This window comes from Hippocampus bargibanti, linkage group LG13, assembly GCF_051943395.1.
Source record: "Hippocampus bargibanti isolate YZ-2025 linkage group LG13, ASM5194339v1, whole genome shotgun sequence".
Taxonomy (NCBI): domain Eukaryota; kingdom Metazoa; phylum Chordata; class Actinopteri; order Syngnathiformes; family Syngnathidae; genus Hippocampus; species Hippocampus bargibanti.
Window position 1 is genome coordinate 19805012 of NC_142746.1, and position 21678 is coordinate 19826689.

The following is a 21678-nucleotide window of genomic DNA, read 5'->3' on the forward strand; positions in this document are numbered from 1 at the left end:
TATATATATATATATATATATATATATATGTGTGTGTGTGTGTTGAGTGTAGTCATGCATTGCTGTGCAAGTGTGTGACATGCTGGCTGGCCCAAACTGCAGAACGCGTTGCCGGCTGCTTGCGCGTTGTAGAATTTAAAAAAAAGGTCTGTGGTCGTAAGTACGGGTAGTCGTAACTCACGTTGGTCGTGACTCAGATGTTACCTGTATTTGGATTCATAAAGAGGAGCTCTTGCATTCAATAGTTTATTATTCAAAGTGTTTGGAAATCGTTTTTGTCATGTCCGACAGTGCATAATCCAGTGTCACTTTCCTCAAGTTCGATATGTCCCGATCATTGAACTCAAGTGTACAGACGTATATTTGTTCTGTGTCTGTGTGTGAGTTTCAACGGCCGCATTTGCCCAAAAGACATTCTGAAACGCTCAACAGTAGCCTCACTTCCTCCATCAATCCAGCTCTTTTTACGAGGGCTGTCAAAACAGTGTTTGTCTACATCCCCGCTTGAATATATGCATACTCTGCGCCACCGTGTCTGCCTGCATGTCGACTTCCCGTGCATGGAATCAACGTAACTTTTGTAATATTTCACTTCTTTACCCACTGGGATAGATTCATTCATTTCTCAAAAGCCCCGGTGTGGGTGTCACACTGTGCTAATGAGAGGAAATGCTGGAAACGAGGGAGATGTGGCTGCTGAGAAATGAGTAAAAATAGACCGACAGCTGAAAAAGAAAGGATAATGATCGATTAGGGTGTTGCATCATCGGGGGAGGGGGGGGGTGATTGATAAGGGAGCGTGGGTGGTCAGATTTGTAATTTTTTTTAAGGATTTCAATATCAAACAACTCTAGCTGTATTAAAATGGACGATATGATTTCGGAAACAGGTGCTTTTTAAGAACGAATAAAAGTACAGTAATACCTTGGCTTACGAACTTAATTGGTTCCCAGGCAGAGTGTGTAAGGTGAAAAGTGTGTATCCCAAAAAATAATTTCCCATAGGAAACCATTAAAATGAGAATAATCCGTTCCCAGGTCCCCAAAAAACATACTTTTCAAATTTTCTAAGCCTTAAAAACAACACAAAATATACCTTATTTTATAGATAATAAATGTGCTATGGTATTATAATAAAAGAAATAAACTGTACTGTATAATAAAGTCGTTTTATTTACCTTTGTGATGGTCGTTGATGCCTGATAGAACGGAGTGGCCGGTTTCCTCAGTATTAAACACTTGATGAGGTACGTAGCCTTCTTCTTTCACCATCTTGAGGAATGATCCATTGTAGGTGGTTTCTCTGCGATAATTTTATCTAGTTCCTCATCAATTTTGTTCTGTTTAGCTGGATTGATAGCTGTTTGCATCAAGTGTACAGATGGCTTGTGCGATTTATTTGTGGAGCCTGATTAATGGGAATTTTAACCTTGCAGTCTACAGTCTGCCTTTGAACTATCAAAGTTGAAACGAGTCCGAATTTCACTGTTTTCTATCCATTTTCTCACCTCTCTCTGTCGTTTGCCTGTCTCTTTAATGTTTAAACACCTCCCCTCACTGCTGCGTTCTTGACCAATCACGTGGCTTTAACCAAAGACTGGGGGCGGGGAATAGAGGACAAAAACAGTCAGCTGCCATTTTCTTGTTCGGAGAACGGGCTCGTTTGCGAACTACACAACACTCAATGTGGCGCTACGTGTGTATCGTGAAAAATATTTTTTTATGCCAAGGTAAAATTTGCATAAATATGACGTTCGTAAACCGAAAAGTTCGTAAGCCAAGGGGTTCGTAAACCGAGGTATCACTATACTGTGCTCTTGTGATAAATCAATGGACACCAGGAAAAATCACAATGCGATCATCAGATGCTTGTCAGTCATGGGAGTGTGTCGTTAAGAAAACCAGATATCGCCCCGCTTTCCCCAGTAACTCAAACAAGGGGGGTGGTTGCTAAGCAACCAAGCCACATCACATCAGGCTAGCCTGGAAAGAGCGGGAGATGGGGAGAGCGCGAGGCGGGAGGGGGTTGTTCAGAGGCAGAAAACCGTGCTGGCAGTGTTACATAAGCCAGTGTGCAAGTCCCAGTGTTCACATTAACGCATTTCGACACTTGGGGAGGGGAAGTGAGGCCCATTAGTCACAACTGACAAGGCAGGTGAAGACGCAGCATCCGGCAGTGATTTTAAAAGCTGTTATGATGTAGAATGGCGAGGATTAAGACCTCACACTGCAAAAAAAAAAAAAATCAACAAACCCCCCTAAAAAAAAGCCATTGTGAGTTTTGACTCTCCTTTTCTTGCACACAAACCCAAATACAGTGATACCTTGGCCTACGAACTTAATTGGTTCCTAGACAGTGTGTAAGGTGAAAAGTGTGTATACCAAAAATTAAGTTCCCATAGGAAACCATTAAAATGAGAATAATCCGTTCCCAGGTCCTCATAAAACATAATTTTCTACTTTCTAATTATCTAAGCCTTAAAACTACACAAAATATACCTTATTTTATGTATAATAAATGTGCTATGGTATTAGAATTAAATAAGGTGCTTGTAGGTTGTAGGTTTTCTCTGCGATCATTTTACCTAGTTCCTCATCAATTGTGTTCTGTTTAGCTGGGTTGATAGCTTTTTGCATCAAGTGTACAGATAGATGGCTTGTGCAGGTTATTTGTGGAGCCTGATTGATGGGAATTTTAACCTTGCAGTCTACACTCTGCTTTTGAACTATCAAAGTTGAAACGAGTCCAAATTTCACTGTTTTCTGTGGCAGCTCTGTGTGTATTCCAAAAAGTAGATTGTATGCCAAGGTAAAATTTTCACAAATGTAACGTTCGTAAACCGAAACGTTCGTAAGCCAAGGGATTCGTAAACCGAGGTGTCACTGTAACTGCACATGTATAGTATGAACATCCCCCCGTTTCATGACACGCCGATAGCTGAACGGCTCTGCTAAAAAATAAATTAATTTATGCGCATACTCTATGTAAGATATGCCGATCAACGCAATGATCAAAGATAAATCAGAGGCAAAAGAATAAAAATGAATCTGAGCTGCTGATACGCCTGCCAAATTCCCGGAATGAATTTCATGAATTAATTGCATTTTCTGTTAATTGTTGTAATTGAAAGACAAACCTCTTAATGCACATTTGTACTAATTTTTACAAAATATCAATATATAGTATGTTGTAAAGCAAAATGACTTAAAAATAACAAACATTGAATACAAACAACGGGCTAGCTGCTTACGTAAATGCTAGCCGCTAGCATCTGTGTAAGTGTTTTGGTCTGACGACGTAAATACGATACCAGTACCAGTGTTCAATACGTCAATTCGTATAACCCACCGCGACAATCCACTTCAGACTCCTCATAGTTCCCTGGGGATGATGGTGAAAGGTCGGATGGGTGAGGAAGCTTCCAACTCCAGAGCTGTGAGGAAGCAATCGGGGGCTCGAGTGGATCCCAGACAATGCAGGGCGTCCCCAAGTCCACTCCACGCTTTGTGGGACGTGTTGTGAAATTGAACGGCATCACGTAGGACTTTTTCCCCGAGGTTTGCACGCCCCGTTTTCACCAGCAGTCGACCCTGCACAAATAATAATAATAATAATAATAATAATAAAAATAATAATAATAATAATAATAATAATAATAATAAGGATAACGATGATGTTAATAATGATGATGATAATGACAATGATAATAATGATGATGATAATGGTCATCGTCATGGTAATAGTAATAGTAATAAAAAAAAAAAAAAAAAAATAAAAAATAAAAAATAGTAAATAATAAAAATAAATAAATAAATTAATTAAAAAAAATAAAACAATAAAAATAATAAATTTCATTTATAAGCGCCTTTCACAACTCTCCAGATCACTTTACAAAGAAGTACAGATGACGGCTGAAGAAACCTTTTCATCGATTTACAGTCACAGGTTAAGTTTTTCTGTGGGTGAGCAGCGGCAGCTACATGCGCCAGCGTTCACTCAACCTGCAAGTAACTCAAATAGATAGAAAGCTAGCTGTCTAATAGATAGCTAGTTATGTTAAGTTCATTCTGTCTCCTTATTATCTGTTACAAATTAGGTAGATAGCTATTTAGCTAATAGATAGCAAGCAATTGTACGACATATTATTTGTACCGTATTTTCTGGTGTATAAGACGCGGAGTGGATTTTCAAACTAACTAACTCACAAGGCTGCTGGCTTGGAAATCGGATAGTTCAAACTTGCTGGGAATGGACAAACAATGTAGTCTGTCGAGACATTGCACTTAGTTTCCCCTACAAGGACTGCAAAAGTGAATTTGAAGGAAGCCTAAAACCTTGAACTGCTCCTCGGCGTGATGTATTGTAGCCTCCTTCAACTCCACTACTGCAGTGTCACTGATATACACGTGCTAACTCTTTCTCCTGTGATTGTCTTGGGGGGGGTCCCCTCGCCTATCCCCCCCCAAGTCAGCTGTGTTAATATTTCAAGCTAATTAATTTTCAATGCTATAATAGCTATCCAAAACTTTCTGTGAGGGAGTGTTTTATATAGCTGGCTGGATACAGTAGCTAGCTAGATGTAATTGCTAGCTAGATACATTAGCTATCTATCTATCTAGCTACTGTGTCGAGCTACTGTATCTAGCTAGTTACAGTATCTAGCTATCTATCTAGCTATCTATCAAGCTAGCTACTGTATCTATCTATCTATCTATCTATCTATCTATCTATCTATCTATCTATCTATCTATCTATCTATCTATCTATCTATCTATCTATCTATCTATCTATCTATCTATCTATCTATCTATCTATCTATCTATCTATCTATCTATCTATCTTGCTACTGTATCTCGCTACTGTAGCTAGCTATTGTATCTAACTATTGTATCTAGCTACTGTATCTCGCTACTGTATCTAGCTAGCTACTGTATCTAGCTAGCTACTGTATCTAGTTATCCATCTATCTATCCATTTATCCATCTAGCTAGCTAGCTATTTATTTATTTTCTTGCGACTGTTGCTAAGAAGAAAGAAAAACAGTCGTTTATGGAGAAAAGCTATCACGGGATTGCACACGTACATCCAGCTTTGCCAGGAATTTAAAAGTCCCTTGAATAATGAGCTATTGTTCCAATTATTTCTCCCGGATTTGGATGGGCTTTTAATTCTCTGGTGGAACTGCATGTTTTAGCTAATCTGAAACACACTGATGCATACTTTGGGGTTTTTAGGCACTATGTGATGGCAACTAGATAACCGAACACTGTTGTGTTAGAAATGGGTCAAGGTTTTATTATAGTATATTTTATAAATTAAGTCATCGGCAACTGCATTGTGTCGTTATAGCCACAATCGAATATTAACTATAAAAACTGAGAAGGTGAGGAAAAAAAAGTGTTTTTACCCTTAAAGTGCAGTCTAACTATTCACATGGGTGGAGTTGTCTTTATTTCTGTCGATGGTAATCTGCGCCGTTGTGGGAGTGAAGACACACATTTCCATATTTAAGATGCACCTTCAAGGAGTGACATTTTAAAATGTTTTCCATATATAAGGAGGACTGGTTTACAAGGCGCCATGGTCAGCTTTGGAAAAAAATTGAAGGCTTTTCGGTGCGCTTCATAGTGCAGATTTCATAGACCATTTCCACCTTTCTTTCTCGCACCCACAAATGTGTATAACCCAAGTGAACGGCAATCCAAAGTGGAAGGGGAAAAGGGAGGAAAAACAAAGAATGGAAAGAGGTCGGTGTTGAGGATGTACACGCCGGCAAACATTCCAAAGCAAACAAGGAATAGCTCAAGTTAGCGAAACCTGAATAATGAAAGCGAGAGACGAATAGCAAACAACTGCGTGAAAAAAAAAGGCAACAAATTGCCCTAGTGTTTGTGTCACCGATTTGTTTTTTCCCTTTCAATCTCTTCCACTGCCTCCTCTCGGCTTCTTACTCAATAGAATATATTTCCCGGGTTGCTAGGCAATCCCATAAAATGGCAAGAAGAGTTATAAATAATGTATTCCTGTGATCCAATCAGCTTACAGCCACCCCCAAGCACAAGGAGAGAGGAGAGCAAAGAAAGATGGGAGTGTTTGATAATTGGGAGAAGAAAAGATAATAATACAGTGATACCTCAGTTTACGAACCCCTTGGCTTACGAACTTTTCGGTTTACGAACGTCAAATTTATGAAAATTTTACCTTGGCATACAAACGTTTTTTTTCGGGATACACACGGAGCGCCACAATAAGTGATGTATCGTTCGCGAATCAGCCTGTTCTCCTAACAACAAAATGGCAGCTGACTGTTTTTGTCCTCTATTCCCCGCCCCCAGTCTTCGGTTAAAGCCACGTGATTGGTCAAGAACTGAGCGGTGAGGGGGTTGGGGTTAGAGACAGAGTGAGGCCGTTAAACCTTAAAGAGACAGGCAGACGACAGAGAGAGAATGACAAAATGGATAGAAAACAGTGAAATTTAGACTCATTATAGTTCAAAGGCAGAGTGTAGACTGGAAGGTTAAAATATCCCATCAATCAGGCTCCACAAACAACCCGCACAAGCCATCTGTACACTTCATGCAAAAAGATATCAACCCAGCTAAACAGAACACAATTGATGAAGAACTAGGTAAAATTATCGCAGAGAAAGCACCTACAAGGGATCATCCCTCAAAATGGTGAAAGAAGGCTACGTTCCTCACCAAGTGTTTAATGCTGATGATAATGGTTTCTGATGGGAAATAAATGTTTGGCAGACAAACTTTTTGCCGAATTGTACTAATTATATATGTGTATGTATATATGTATATGTATATGTATATATCATGTGTTTTTTTCTGGAGGATACTCAAGGAAAGTGCAGCACAGAATGTACTTCAGGAGAATAATAACTCAAGAACATCAAGCAAGAATAATCAGAGTTACTTCCCCTTCAGGCAGAGCAGAATAAATGGGCCACTGGCACATAAAGTGTCAGCGCCACGTACAGTATAAAAATACATGCGGGGAGCCTGAGCCACTGAGAAAACCTGCCACTGTGGGTTGTATTCTTGCAGGCTGATGCAAGCCGGAAATATAGGAACATCTCCAAATGAAATAGCCCACACGCTGTTTCACTGAGCAAGCAAGGATACAGCCCTTTAGCACACTCATAGCGCTTTCGTTTCACCAATGCTCGCCACAACGTGAGAGTAAATCCGCGCACAAGTTCACAAAGAGCGCATCTGTCCTGTGAGAGTTACAGCGTGGGATACTGCCAGCTGGCTTCCTTTCAATGTTTCACCTCTAGGGATTGGCTTTAGGACAGGCCAAATATGGAAGAGACGCGACGACACGGCTACACACACACACACACACAAAAGTACGCAATAAGTGCAAACACACTCGCCTTATGTGGTCACAAGAAAGCCAGTCAAAAAGGTATCAGCCATCACATTGATGGTAACTATGGAGACGACTATCCTATGTGTGCGCGCATGTGTGTTTGTGTCAATTGCATGGTTGTCTTTGGATTGCCAGTTCCTTCAGTAGGATAGATGAGACAGTTCAAAGGTCACTGGGACAGTGGTTAATCATGGATGATTTGGAAGACAGACGGAGTGAGGGGAGAGAGAGGTGGGAAGTGGGTGGGAGTGCATCTTTGGAGAGCGGAAGTGTGTTTGGGTGAGAGGTAAAACAAGAACGAGCGAGACGACGTGGGTTGTCGAAATGATCGGAAAAGTAGAAAGTTACAAGAAAATATATATATATTTTTTTTAATCAAGAACCGGAGGTACAGTGATACATTGGCTTACGAACTTCATTGGTTTCCAGACTGGCTGGCTTCTCGAAATTAGCGTACACGTTGCTGGCCTGGTAGCGCGTTGCGGTGCCAGGAGTAGAATAAAAAAAAAAATAGGGTCTGGAGGTTGTGGTCGTAAGTACGAGTGGTCATAAGTCGAGCTGGTCGTAAGTCGAATGTTACCTGTATTCAATTTTGCATTGGCATAGCTCACCATGTGCACTAGTATTCGCTCCCCAGTTGGGTGAACGGCCAAGGCTTCGTCGTAAAGATTTTTAGCTTCATCCAGTTGACCCCGCAGTTCGGCCAGATGACCCCTCTGTACCAACACTGAGTGTGAGGTGGAGAAGATCGAGCTTGCCTCGGCGATGCAAAACTGGGCCTCTTTCAGTCGACCGTCCGCCATGAACAATTCCTCTGCATAAGCACACAGGCAACTAGAATTTTTTTTTTTTGCTTTATTAAATAACACGTTATCCATTATTTAGTCTGCCTTCACTCTCCCCAGCCTCAATTAACAACCAATCGAAACACTCCGAATGTTTTATTAATGAAATCAGTGCGCTGCTCTCATACCAGCTTGCAGCCAAATACGTTCAAGGGTAGTCCAGATGTATGTGGGTCCCTGGCGATGCGTGGAGCTGATATCTGACACTTCTGAGAGTGCCGCTTCAAGACGCGATGCTACAACCGATGATGGACTCATTGAACCTGAAAGTGTCAAGTTAAAATAATAATAATAAAATACATGGTTAGAATGTAAACTAACTTTAACCTTGAAATGAGGGTATCGTTTTATGTTAAAGGACAACCGACGTCTCCGGACAAGTTGTGTCCATAATTTGTAAAATGGCTTCAAATGACTTCTACTTAGTGTATTTTACAAACATTCCACCGCATATAGCTATATTTTACGTTTTAAGACTCGAGCTGAATATTCCGGAAGTCTTGTTTTTGAGTTGGACGAGTCCTCACATTACGTCACTGAAGGAACGTCCCTGACCGAAAAAAGGACACATTGTAGCAGTCCTTCCATCATGTCAATGTATTTTGCTGGACTTTGTTTGGTCTGAAAACTTCGTGTAGCACCAAAAAGAGGCAGAAGAGGGCGACAAAGCTCCGTGTATCAGCCCGTTTCCACAGGCTGATTAATTCTTTACACGGAGCTTTGTCGCCATTTTCTGCCACTTTTTGGTGCTACATTTCCCGACCCCAGATACATCAAAATGGCACGGAATAAATTCTTTAATCGATTACAAACATGTATGCTTTCCTCTTCAGAACTATTTGAATCATATTCATAACTGGATGAGTAACAAGAAAGCATATTCTCCGAATCTGAAGCTATTGTTTCGATTCTCCAGCAAGGCAAGACGTTTTGGGGTGACACCACAAACAAGGGGGCGGGACTTTCTGAAACTAACCACTTCCGGGTTAATTTTTTTTTGCAGATTTTGGACACTTTAAGTCATTTTTATTGGTGTTTTGCATTAGACTAAAAAATATCAGTGTTTTGGGTATTTTAGATGCTATAAAACGTTTTTCTGATGTCAAGAAGAAAAGTGATGTCGGTTGTCCTTTAAGTATAAAATACAATCAAGATGTCATAGCATTTTCATACCATTCTCTCAATCTAGCTCAAATTCTAAGTGTACTTAAAACTTCAATAATCTGTGCAATAGTGTTAATTTTGACAAACAGAAGGCTAAACTATCATTCGAAAATTCAAAATGCAGACCGGTGGAGGTATCTTGGAAATCAGGCAGAGTAAGGTGGATAGATGTTTTACTGATTTGAGGGCCAGCATCCAGTTTATCAACCATTCTTATGCTGCTATTGTCATCTATCTCACTGGAAAATACAAACACACACACACACACACGCGCACACACACACACACGCACACACACACGCACACACACACACACGCACGCACACACGCACGCCCACACACACACACACACACACACACACACACACACACACACACACGTTTGTAAATTACATCATGATGAGTCACACACACTACAATTGTTTTCAAAGTGTCTATATAAAATAAACTATAAATAGACTATAAGGCGCACTTTCAATGAACGACAAAAGTTTTCCAAACGTAATACAGACGCTCCACTACTTACGAACATTCGAGTTACGAACAATGAAACATACAAACATTTTCGTGGTAACATATGTAGTATCCGCTCCAGTTGTACATGTACATATCTTTATAGAGCATATATTTTATTAAATGTTTATTTTTCAGTACAAACCAATACAGGTTACCTATAAAAGCCTTAAACCTTAAACATACATTCCATACAAAATATAGCACTGAAGCAATTTACGAACAAATTTACCTTACAAACATATCTCGTTTGTAAATTGGGGAAGGTTTGTACATAAGTACATAAAGGTTTTCCAAATATAAGGCACACCACATGATTAGGCGCTACAGTAGAGGTTGGGGTTACGCACTACTTCTTCTACAAGGGGAAATTGAGTCGTGGCTGCTGACGGTAGGTGCGAGACCTGTTGTTGCAAGGCTTTTGGGTGCGCCTTATACATCGGAAAATATGGTAGTAGTTTTACTTTGAAAGTTTTTATCTAACATAGGAATATAACAAAAATGCAGATGTGGACCTGATAAAATATGGAATTCCAGTACAGGCGCTCCCCAACTTACGAAAGGTCGTTCCTAAGGTGAATTTGTTCGTAAGTTGAGTCTGTGCTATATTTTGAATGAAATGTATGTTTAAGGCTTGTAACCTGTATTGTTTTGTACTGAAAAATATACATTGAATCAAATCTATGGTCTATCAAGATATATACATGTACAACTGGAGAGAATACTACATATGTTACGGCAAAAATGTTCGTATGTACCGTTGTTCGTAACTCAAATGTTCGTAAGTAGGTAAGCGTCTGTATACTCTGTGTCGACCCTATTGAGCAAAAGGTTTCTTCAGCCATCACCTTTTCCTCGATGGACCACTCCTGTACGACTGACAACCTACATAGATGTCAACATTTTTGTAAATATACATATACAGTAAAGTCTCGTTATATCGATATCGGATATATCGATAGTCCCGGTTATATCGATACTATTTCTATGCACGCACGGAGAAAATTACATGCAAACAGGGTCGGATATATCGATAGTCCCGGTTATATCGATATTTTTTCGGACTCCCTTGAATATCGATATAACGAGACTTTACTGTATCATCGGTTTACTCACTTTGACCGGCTGACATCATAGCATCTTTGCCAGATTTGTAGCATTTCTTGGCAGGTTTGTAAAGCCACAGATGAACCATAGAGGACTTCTTCAAGCTTCACCTTTGTGAACAGCAAACTATAGCACAAACAAAAATAAACAAATACAAATCCAATTTTAAAAAACAAGACTTCAGGAAATATTATCCCGCAATCAGCCAACCAGACGACACATATAGACACCAAACACAGGGCAGATGCGCTCTATGTGAACTTGTCTGTGAGTGACAGTGTTGAGGGTGAGAGGGGGTGGGGGGGAACGAAAGACTTGCCAGCTTGAGTGTGTGGGAGGATGAAGTTAACTGTGTGAAGGGTACACCTGCTGTGTGTGTGTGTCTCTCCAGACTCCATATTACCACTGTGGCAAAACGTTCAGAGGCATTTTGATGGTGTAAACCCACCCTAGTGTTGAAATGTGACGTAGTGTGTTTGGTGTGGATCATGTACAGACTCTCTTCTCTCCTTCTGGACTAAATGGAAGGTGTTGATTGTAATGTTAAACCACATTAAGGAAGTTGGAGATGAATTAGCACTTTAAAAATGGCATTCAAAATTGGGAATTCATTTAACCCTTTCATGCACCAATAATGATATTCTGTAATTTGATAACATGATAAGCTGTGTTCACTGTCGTGAGCATTCTTTCTGAAAGGGTTAACGCACACATACAAAAAAATATATATGTATCCACCAGTGGGAATGTATCTGCATCCTAATACATCTGTGTAAGCTCTCAGTCGTACAGGAGTGGTCCATCGATGAAAAGGTTTCTTCTAGCTAGCTAGCTAGCTAGCTAGCTAGATAGATAGATAGATAGATAGATAGATAGATAGATACTCTCAGTGATAACATCTAAACATAACAAAGATTGACTGTATAAGCTTTGTTTCCATCTTATAAGTTATCGCTCATGTGATCTTATTTTCAAACTTTATGGCCGGGCAGGCAACTTTTCAGAGTTACCTGCCCTGGTGTCCGCTAACTTTTTGTCATGAGTCTCAGACACTGTCATTCTTCTTGACTTCTGAATTTAAAATGCGTTATTCATCAATTTGTTGTGCACTGTGTGTGTGCCGGTACTTTATCCTTCTATTTTACTTCTTATTTCAGAGACTTTATTTCAGTCCCCGTTTTGTTGCATTTACTGTGTTGTGATTATACATTGTGAATCACTTCCCCGTTGTTTCTAACGTCAGAAAGGAATGATGAAGGTCATCTTCGGACTATGGTGGTCAACACTGACCCCAAACGGCTGCGTTGAGAAATGCATTTACCGCCGTCCAAAATACTCAATAAACAGAAGAGATGATGCAACATTCTTTCATAATATAATTTATGCGAAGCCACTGACCTAGACTGTTACTTTTTTTCTTACCCTTCAAATATCATATGGCTTCCTCTAACTCTTATTAGATTATTCAATATGTTTTATTGATCTACCGTATTGATCTATTTATTAGCATTTGATCAAATGGATTACAGTAATTAGAGAGAAATAAAAGAGAACAACAGCGAGACATGATTACCATGTTGGGAGTCTGCCTGCAGGCTTGGTTCGAAACTACAGTGTTAAAAGGCAAAGGGGCTGTATGAGGGGAAATAGGTACACCGCAATGCAGGCCTTCACTCTGGCACTTCTAAATAAGGCATTGCGAGCATGTGCACGTGTGTGTGTGTGTGTGTGTGTGTGTGTGTGTGTGTGTGTGTGTGTGTGTGTGTGTGTGTGTGTGTGTGTGTGTGTGTGTGTGTGTGTGTGTGTGTGTGTGCGCTCGTGCGAGTGTGCGCCTGGTCTGGCTGAGACACCCTATCCCTGCAAGATGACAAGTGTTGGGTGCTGTGTGGCTTTTCAGGATCTCTCGCTCTTTGGGTCTCTCCAAGATTAAGAAACTACGCAGTCGAGTAAAGGGATTGTGTATTTTTACTTTGTGTGTCTGAGTACCACTTGACCATTATATGCATCTGTGTTTTCTGTCTTGCTTATGTCAGTGAGATGGTGTTGTGGATTTACTTGAAGTTGTCAGGGTGTTGGCTGAGGGCCAGTTTCAAGGTGTCCAGGGCATGACGGTGGTGTTTTTGAGCACTGAGGAGAAGGCTCAGCAAGTGGAGGGAGTGCAAGTCATCCCTTTGGAGAGATAAAGCCTGCTGCAATGGTTCCATGGCTGCAGATACCTGCCAAAGCATAGTCATATTTTCTTTGGTAACAATTACAAAAACTATAGTTTGGAAAGCTTCATACATATGTAGATGAAAAAGATGAACATCTGATAGAAAATAAGAAGTTATCTTCAAGAAGTTGTCATCTTCATCTAGGAGATGTGGCCTTGGACAGAATTTAGGACTTGGGGAAACTCCTTATCACAGGGGTAATTTAGGACTTGAAACTCCTTCACAGGAAGAGCTCATTAGCCAGGTTACAAATGTATCAGTTCGTGGAAAATACAATGTTTTATTGATTACAGCTGTCCGTGCTTAGAACTCAAGAGGTGTGGTATTCTAATCAAGAAAACTGTTTTACTAATGGATCACTTAAATTTGCATATACTCTCAATAAATAGCTTGGCAGAGGGCTGCAGAATTCAGGCGTCTGTCATGAATGGCTACGTCTCCTGCCAGCAGTAAAGACAATCTTTCTGGGTGCAAGTCTTTGTCCACAGTGTCCGATCGAACATCTACGTCAATTTGGGTTGTTTATTTCTTGGTGTTTGAGGGTCTCTAACTAACTTCACTTTTCAACTAGCTATACAATATTTAGTACCCGCAACTGAGGGATGCATAAAATTGCTTTGACAAGGTTACTAAACAATCATCATTTCAATCATTTCACAATGGAAAGAGACACGTGTGCTGTGTTATTCTTATCATTCGTGATTATTTTCTTTCACCTGTCTTACGAGAGCCAACTGCAAAGCCAAGCACATGGCAATGTGAGCGTCCTGCGGCTCTAATGAATGAGCCCTGTGAAGACAGATAGACCGAGTCATCCCAGGTCAAACAGTGGCACAAATGATTGAAATAAAAACTGTACAGTTGAGTTGAATGCACTTAGCTACCACGATATTAGTAATATTAATATTATATCAGAATTATTTAACACACTTAAACATCAGTACAGTATATGCAATAAATTATGACTCTCAAAATCATACATTTTATAAACATCTGCCTGGATTGAGTACAACTTACTTCTTTAGAATCCTTAGAGCTTTTTTATTGTATTGGTCACGATCTTCTTTCAACGAGGCTACAAAAAAGGACAGAAACTTGAAACATGGTTATCTGCATATGGTACTTAAGTACAGTAAAGTCTCGTTATATCGATATCGGATATATCGATAGTCCCGGTTATATCGATACTATTTCTATGCACGCACGGAGAAAATTACATGCAAACAGGGTCGGATATATCGATAGTCCCGGTTATATCGATATTTTTTCGGACTCCCTTGAATATCGATATAACGAGACTTTACTGTACTTAATTGACGAACAAACAAATCACGCTTAACATTGGTGTTTTGCCTTTTTTTAAGCATTGTCTGCTCTTTTGAGACATTAGCCTAAAAATAATAAGAGAAAACAAAGCAGGTAGACTAACTTCATTGCATGCACCAAGTCTCGAGATCACAAATAAAATATTGAACGATTTTTATACAAATTCTAGCACGTGGTCAAAATAACCCAAGGATTAAAAAATAAATCTAGAAACACACTTTTCACTAACTTTTTACAACACAATTAAAACAGACGGTTGCAGATGTTCGTGTACAGGGGTGTCAAATTCATTTTTGTCACGGGCCACAGTTTTCATTGGAGGGCCATGATGAATTTTGAAAAACCACGTACCAGTAAATATTTAATCACCTTCACATATTACATACACAGTTTACAACAAATTGATGAACACTCATGATAATAGTTTTAAAATCAAAAGTCAAGAATAATGACTGTTATTGTGGATTACATATGACAATTTGAAGTTTTGGTTCCGACTTTTGGAAGCATCAAAAAACTCGACATGCTTGATTTGCTTTCACGGGCCGAATTAAATGATGTGGCAGGCCAGATTTGGCCCCCGGGCCTTGACTTTGACACCCGTGTTCTAGTGTGACCGTCAGTGTTTGTCACGATGCTTCTTTGGTGCTCAGAATTCATCCTCATTCCACTGTCGATGACATTTCAAAATGAAGCAGATTTCTGCATCACCATCAGAAGCTTTTAGACTGTAAGAGAGCCCCAAAGCCAGGTAGGCCCTCGGGAGCGATTCCCCAGCACCCTCTCCCATTGAGACCACTCTTTGGGACAGAGCCTCGGCTTCAGAGAACTGAAACACATGGAAAAAGTGGACACTGTTTCATAATATAGCTTTTATTTCAAGAAAGCATTGTAAAGACAACATATTTGATGTTGAAATGGATTGAATGGGCAGCATTTTTACAGCCCCGCTTTGTTCAGCGGAATGGTTGGTTGCTGTTGGACATTCTCGCGGCTTGGAATTGAAGCGGATTTACGTGAGATAGGAGATGTGAGACAATCTCTTTTTGTCAATGGATGCTACAGCTACATATTTGCTTTCAACGTTTAGCTCGTAGCAGACGTGCACATTTCATCATGACGTCCCTGATCCACTGGTGAAAAGGACGCTTTGATCCTCTACACTTTCATCTAGAACTGCTTCATACAACAAATAGGGTGCAGAAAGTGCTTAAAATCGAATGACTGTCTGTGTCTTTTGTGTTGTGTCACATCATTTGTTATTTAGTTTTTGTTGTTGTTTTGACTTCAAGATCGCGCTGCGAGAATGGCTGCCTTTACAGCAGCTCCTGCATTTAGTTTTTCTACTTCTTCTGTTCCTTTCCTCTTACTTTCATCACTTTGCTGCTGTGAAATGTAAATTTCTCCAATGCGAGACTAATAAAACCAATAAAATCGCATGTTTTTAGTAAACACTTTTCAAATAAGAATTTCATGGCCGCAAAACGAAAGAAAACTTGTAAATTTGTTTGTCGAGCTCATCTGATGGCTGATAATAGTGGCCCACTTACGTAAGGTCCCATTGCCTTATAGCCACAGTGGCCCATTGTGATTAAGACCCTAAGCTCCTTACTGTCTCCCGCCTAGCATGAGCTCTAGTCACCGACAGATGTGCTCTCCACACTCACCCCTGTAAACTCCTTTTTTTCCTAATCTGGCCCTTTCTCTCTCTATATATATATTTTTTTGCCTCACCGTTGTAGGTCTCACTTACGCCTATAGGTCATGAACAGCAGGACTACGCAAAGCGGCATCATGTATGCATCAGGCATACAATGTACATCCCTCCTCCATCATGTATCTGCAATAAACCTTACATGTATATTTTTACATTGTGAGAGGAAGCCACAGAAGTATCCTACAAGTAGAAACGGCATTGATTATAAAATGAATACTTTGGATTCAGCCAATCCTCCGTGATGCGTCTCCAGCTGGTCCAGAATGCTGCTGCTAGCCTCTTGACTGGTACTCGTAAGAGGGAGCATATACTGTAACTCCTACTCTGGCATCCCTTCACTGGCTCCCTAGACATTTTAGAGTCAGCCAATCCTCCATGATGCGTCTCCAGCTGGTCCAGAATGCTGCTGCTTGCCTCTTGACTGGTACTCGTAAGAGGGAGCATATACTGTAATTGCTCCTCTGGCATCCTTTCACTGGCTCCCTATACATTTTAGAGTTCTTTTCAAGATCTTATTATTTGTTTCCAAATCTTTAAATGGCCTCCTTACATTAATTACTAGATGTGCTAAAAACTAATCGGAGGCTCAGAGGGGATAGAGTATTTTCCGTTGCTGGTCCCACTCTCTGGAATGACCTGCCACTGAACATTTGGCAAGCCCTCTCGCTGCCCATCTTTAAAACCTGTCCCAAAACTCACTTGTACTCTTTGGTGCTTTCTACTATCTTTGTGACTGCTTTATTTTTTCTGTATAGGATAGCTATCCACGTTAAGTGCTTTGTTCCAGCTTCAGCTATTGTGAAAGCGCTATATAAATCAATATGTATTGTATTGTACTGCATTTTTTTTAGTTTAAGTGACTGAGTTTAAGGAGTAGCCAATGAGTCAGTCTCAACTGACTGAAGAGTGATGGGAATTCACTTTTAAAAGTTCCAGTAAAACAAAAAAAAAGACAAGGGTGAATCGCACCTCAAGCCCATCATCCACAGGACAAATATTTGTGTGAATTATAACATCGGTTTTGCATAGTGTTTTTACCCAGTGAAGCTGACCAAGGCAGACTTTAGCAGCTAACAGGGGGAGCAATGGGTCCTCTGGTCTCATATTGGCACATTCTTTAAACACAGAGACAGCAGCAACTGCCTGCAAAATACACAAATAATTAGAAATTATTAACTCTAATTTTATGAATAGTGGTAAGAAAAAAGTGAACAATCGAAGGAAAACTGCCTATTGAAGTTGAATTTTCAGCCGATTTTAGGCACCCTCAACTGGCCGCTGAGCTCTAAATAGACGTGCAACTTACAATGCTGAGGAGGCACTTTCTCCTTCTTGGGAGCAAGCTATTAGTAGAACTCTCCATCCATTGATCCGCGCTGTCACTTCATACTGGGAAACATATCGATTTTTCACACGCAAACATGTCTGTACACGGCGGGACTTTGATAGGAACACAGAAGCTTCAGACAGGTTCTTTGCCATCATATTCAGATGAATACTGTTTTTTTTTAAATAATATTTGAATTACATTCTGCCCATTAACAGACCCAATTTAATACTAAATAACTCATTTATTACCATTCCCAATTTTTTTTTATTCGGGAATTAATTCGATAAAGCGCTGGTCAGACCTCTGGCAATGTTTTTCCCTCCCACGAGGAGGCAGCATTTGCATTTTGTACAGCCGCCGCCATTTCAAGCTCAGATAACTCCAGACCCATATAAATTAGGAAGTAAATCTCTTTTTTTTCTGATGAAAGGAGAGAGGCAAAGGTTTCTTATGCTATATTTATTTATGTAGTCCTAAAACTCAATATTTTTTGGTCCTGAGTGAAAATGACAAAAATTGTCTGGCACTTAATGATTTAATAATTTGATTAATTAATAATATGTATGATGTACAACACTAGGGCGCAGAGCAGGCCATTACACCTTTGCACTGTATCTTGTGTTCGTATTATGACTGGTGAAATAACCTCACCTTCCCAGACGCCATGAGCGACAGGCCCAGCTGGTGCCAAAGGTGGAATTCGTTGAAAGAAAACTTCATTGCTCGTTCCAAACACTGCAATGTAAAGGCAGATTATTGACAAGAGTTGAATTTTCAAAAAGTTAACATCCACCTGTTGCTTTTGACACCCAGGAGAATGTCAGAAATGTGGATTGATAAGACAATTGCCACCGCAAGAACCGCTAAATGAGTGAACAATCAAGCTAGCGGCATAAACACACCAAAAACAAACACGTGAAGCTTGCTTCCAGGTTTTTGAAGTTGTTGGACCACACATGTACGAGGCCAATTCTCAAGATGTGCCCGAATGGCCGGACAGGGAGTGAAAATGAGACCCATTGTGATTCGAAGGTCGCTAAGCTATATAAAATGTGGCTATTAGCCTAGCGTAATTGTTAGCAATTCGATGCTGTGTGGTGTTGTAAATTGCGCACGATAGGATAAACAATTTGACCCATGTATGTGGACGTGTGTGTGTGTGTGTGTGTGTGTGTGTGTGTGTGTGTGTGTCTGCAGACCTCAGACAACAACTTATACTGCCTCCTCCTCGCCATGCCAATAGCGAGCAGGTCGTAGACAGAATTGGAATTTTTCAGGGTGGCCTGTCGAGCCTCGGCCTGATCTGGCAAACGACTGATGACCGCATCGCCATTGGCCTGGTTAAAAAAAAAACGAGATTTGAAGTGGAGAGAAGACAATGACACTTTAAGGGCTATCGATGCATTAACAAACACCTGTCTGTGTGTGTGTCTTACCATGGACTCTGTTAGGAGAAGCAACAACACAGCCTCTTCAACCACGTCCTGGGGACAGAAGCAACTGCAATGACAAAGGAAATGACCGAATACGACATAAACACAAAAGGCACACATATCATTTCCTTCAAGCCTTTTGAGTTTCCCGAGTGTCTGGTTTCAAACACACGTGGTGTGTAATCGTACACGGCCCACCTTCGGAGTCTCATTAACTGTATGTATTTTGTCAGATGGATCTCATATGTAGTGCTTCATGCTTCCGTGCTAAACATGTTCAGTAAATTTGCTTTATCAACACTTTCTGCAGGATTCTATTAGGGAACATATTTTTAGAAGACACCATTAAGCTTGAAAAAGAAGTATTTTCTGGTGTATAAGGCGCACCCAAAAGGCGTAATTTTCTTCAAAAGAAGACCCTGCGCCTTATACATAGGTGCGCCTTCTATGTGAAGTATTATTGATCCACAACAGGTCTCACGATGACTGTCCGGTGCGCATTTTATATGGAAAAAGTTTGAAAATACACCATTCGTTGGGGGTGCACCTTATACACCGGAAAATACCGTAATAATCATAAATTTCATTTAGAATGAATAAGCACATGTAGGCATCAAAAAATCAAGACGGAGGCTTGAAACCTGTCAGTCGTGTAACGTTGTGGCGGTTTGACGGTGGGGTAGAGTGCGTCTTTGGAGGTGGCTGCTCCCTCTCTACGGAGCCAGGCTGAAGGCGGTGGACCCAAAGGGGGCCAGTAACTATCTTCGCTCACTGAGCTTAGAAGCACTTCAGCGAGTTTCCTTGCTGCAGCCTATAGGAGTTGTGTTAGTGGTTGAACTCGGTATTTTGAATTACTTGTAGTCACTGAGTGATAATGTGTTGTTATGCTGACACATGTTGTCACCTTAAAGCTCTTGAGTAGTTCATGAACTATTCAACTGTGGCAGCATTTTTCTTTCAATTCATACTTAACGTCTTTGGTATTACGTAGGCGAGGCAGCTGACCTTTCTGTAACCCGGAGACCCTCGTGATTCGACCACTCTCATCACACGACGTAGTTGGTGAGCGCCTTGCGCCAGATGACTGAAAAGAACACACAGTGTAGTTCAATGTTTTTCCAACTGGAAATAACAAATCAAGGAAGAGCTGTGCAAAGTTATTCATAACACTTCTTAATAATAATAATAATAATAATAATAATAATAATGATAATAATAGTAATGATAATTATAATCATAATAATAATACTAATACTAATACTAATGATAATAATAATAATAATAATAATAAATTTATCCACTGTGAGACTAATAAAGGCATATCCAATCCAATCCAATCCAATAATCATAATAATGAGGATAATGATGATCATAATGATAATAATGCTGATAATAATGATGATAATAATAAGGATGTACATTGTTGCATCTTAATGTTGTCAGTATTTTCATAACGTCATCATGTAAAAAAATAATAGAGCTACAGTCTTGTTTTCTGAGTCTAAAAGCAATACTGACACCTAGTGGTGAAACCTTTAAACGCATCTGGATTTTAATTAAAAAAAAAAAAAAACACTTCTGGAAAATCTCTCTAAATTCTCTACCGGAAATGGTGTGCTTGTGATCTGCGTGTATGTATGTTTCTAACCCTCTTTGCAGCAAACACAGGTATGCACTTTGTAGTGCTGCCTGGAGAAAGAAGCCCAAGTCCAAATCCAGAGGTGGAGAAAGTAGATGGACTTTGTTGGTCTTCGGGTGGGGCGTTGAAACGATCTGAAAATACATTTTAACTTGAAAAATAATAATCAGTATGCTGCACATAATAAAAGCCGTAACACTCACATGTCAAATAGAAATTGTTTTGTTGTGTAAAATTATTTAGAATTCCAAAATGAAAGGAAGAATAAATAAATAGCAATTTAATAATAATAATAATAATAATACATTTTACTTACAAGCGCCTTTCAAAACATTCTAATTTCAAGTAAAAACAAATGTAAAACACGTCTATTTTATTTTTAAAATGGTAATATAAGACATATCGGCAATATTCATGATAAACAGCACAATTCTAAATTTTCATGAAACATTTTCAATGCCATTTCATGCTTTTTATAATGTACTCATTTTGCATTTACATATTTCAGTGTACATACACAAAGGATCAAAACGGACAGAAATCTCCTCGGGGCGCACCTTATCAAGCTCCTGCAGATACGAAAGAGCTGCATCGCAGGCCCTGAGGTAACAGGAAAGACTTTCCTCCTCCCTCTCCAGCAGACGGATACGAGACACTGAAGATAGAGCCTGGTGGTCCAAAGACAGACCTGGAATATATACAGATACCACCACCGTCTGGAATTTAATAAGTAAAGAAAAGGTAAATACAAACATTGTCACTTGTTTATCATTCCTTCTGGAGCTTCACCATTTCGGGGCTTTAGATCTGGAACTGTCAGTTTGTGTAGCTGGATTTATAAATCGATGTTTATATGTGGATATTAGTGACCCATACAAATGGAATATTCGGCCCACATTAAAAAAAAAAAAATACATAAATAAATAAATAAAACATCACAAGAGTGTCCGATTTCCACAATAAAAAGTTGTATTCAGTACGTTGAAGTTTAAAGTCGGAATATTGCAA

General features: G+C 39.8%; 2 protein-coding genes across 7 annotated transcripts in view; one reads left to right on the forward strand and one right to left on the reverse strand.

The window, feature by feature from the left end:
• ttc7a (tetratricopeptide repeat domain 7A) overlaps positions 1–21678 on the reverse strand; it is a 24245-nt gene continuing 2567 nt past the window's right edge. The window contains exons 5-22 of one of the 2 annotated variants that reach the window (XM_089011427.1): positions 21228–21358; positions 20680–20804; positions 20037–20115; positions 19673–19842; positions 19035–19098; positions 18798–18935; positions 18250–18333; positions 17307–17411; positions 15263–15380; positions 14243–14300; positions 13942–14014; positions 13068–13228; positions 11022–11138; positions 9519–9631; positions 8357–8491; positions 7995–8197; positions 3349–3590; positions 1–2226 (exon numbers count right to left, since the gene is read on the reverse strand). In XM_089011427.1, the coding sequence (XP_088867553.1) occupies positions 3372–3590; positions 7995–8197; positions 8357–8491; positions 9519–9631; positions 11022–11138; positions 13068–13228; positions 13942–14014; positions 14243–14300; positions 15263–15380; positions 17307–17411; positions 18250–18333; positions 18798–18935; positions 19035–19098; positions 19673–19842; positions 20037–20115; positions 20680–20804; positions 21228–21358 (2093 nt within the window). In that variant the 3' untranslated portion in view covers positions 1–2226; positions 3349–3371. Of the gene's footprint in view, positions 3591–7994; positions 8198–8356; positions 8492–9518; positions 9632–11021; positions 11139–13067; positions 13229–13941; positions 14015–14242; positions 14301–15262; positions 15381–17306; positions 17412–18249; positions 18334–18797; positions 18936–19034; positions 19099–19672; positions 19843–20036; positions 20116–20679; positions 20805–21227; positions 21359–21678 lie in introns of both variants that reach the window. The other variant, XM_089011428.1, reaches the window with a different exon arrangement.
• The window catches only part of LOC148889663 (transmembrane protein 229b-like), a 16980-nt gene continuing 16598 nt past the window's right edge, over positions 21297–21678 (forward strand). For 3 of the 5 annotated variants that reach the window (XR_016116825.1, XR_016116824.1, XM_089011433.1), the window contains exon 1: positions 21297–21411. The gene's annotated coding sequence lies outside the window, so the exon portion shown is untranslated. The remainder of the gene's footprint in view (positions 21412–21678) is intronic. The other 2 variants (XM_089011430.1, XM_089011431.1) reach the window with 2 other exon arrangements.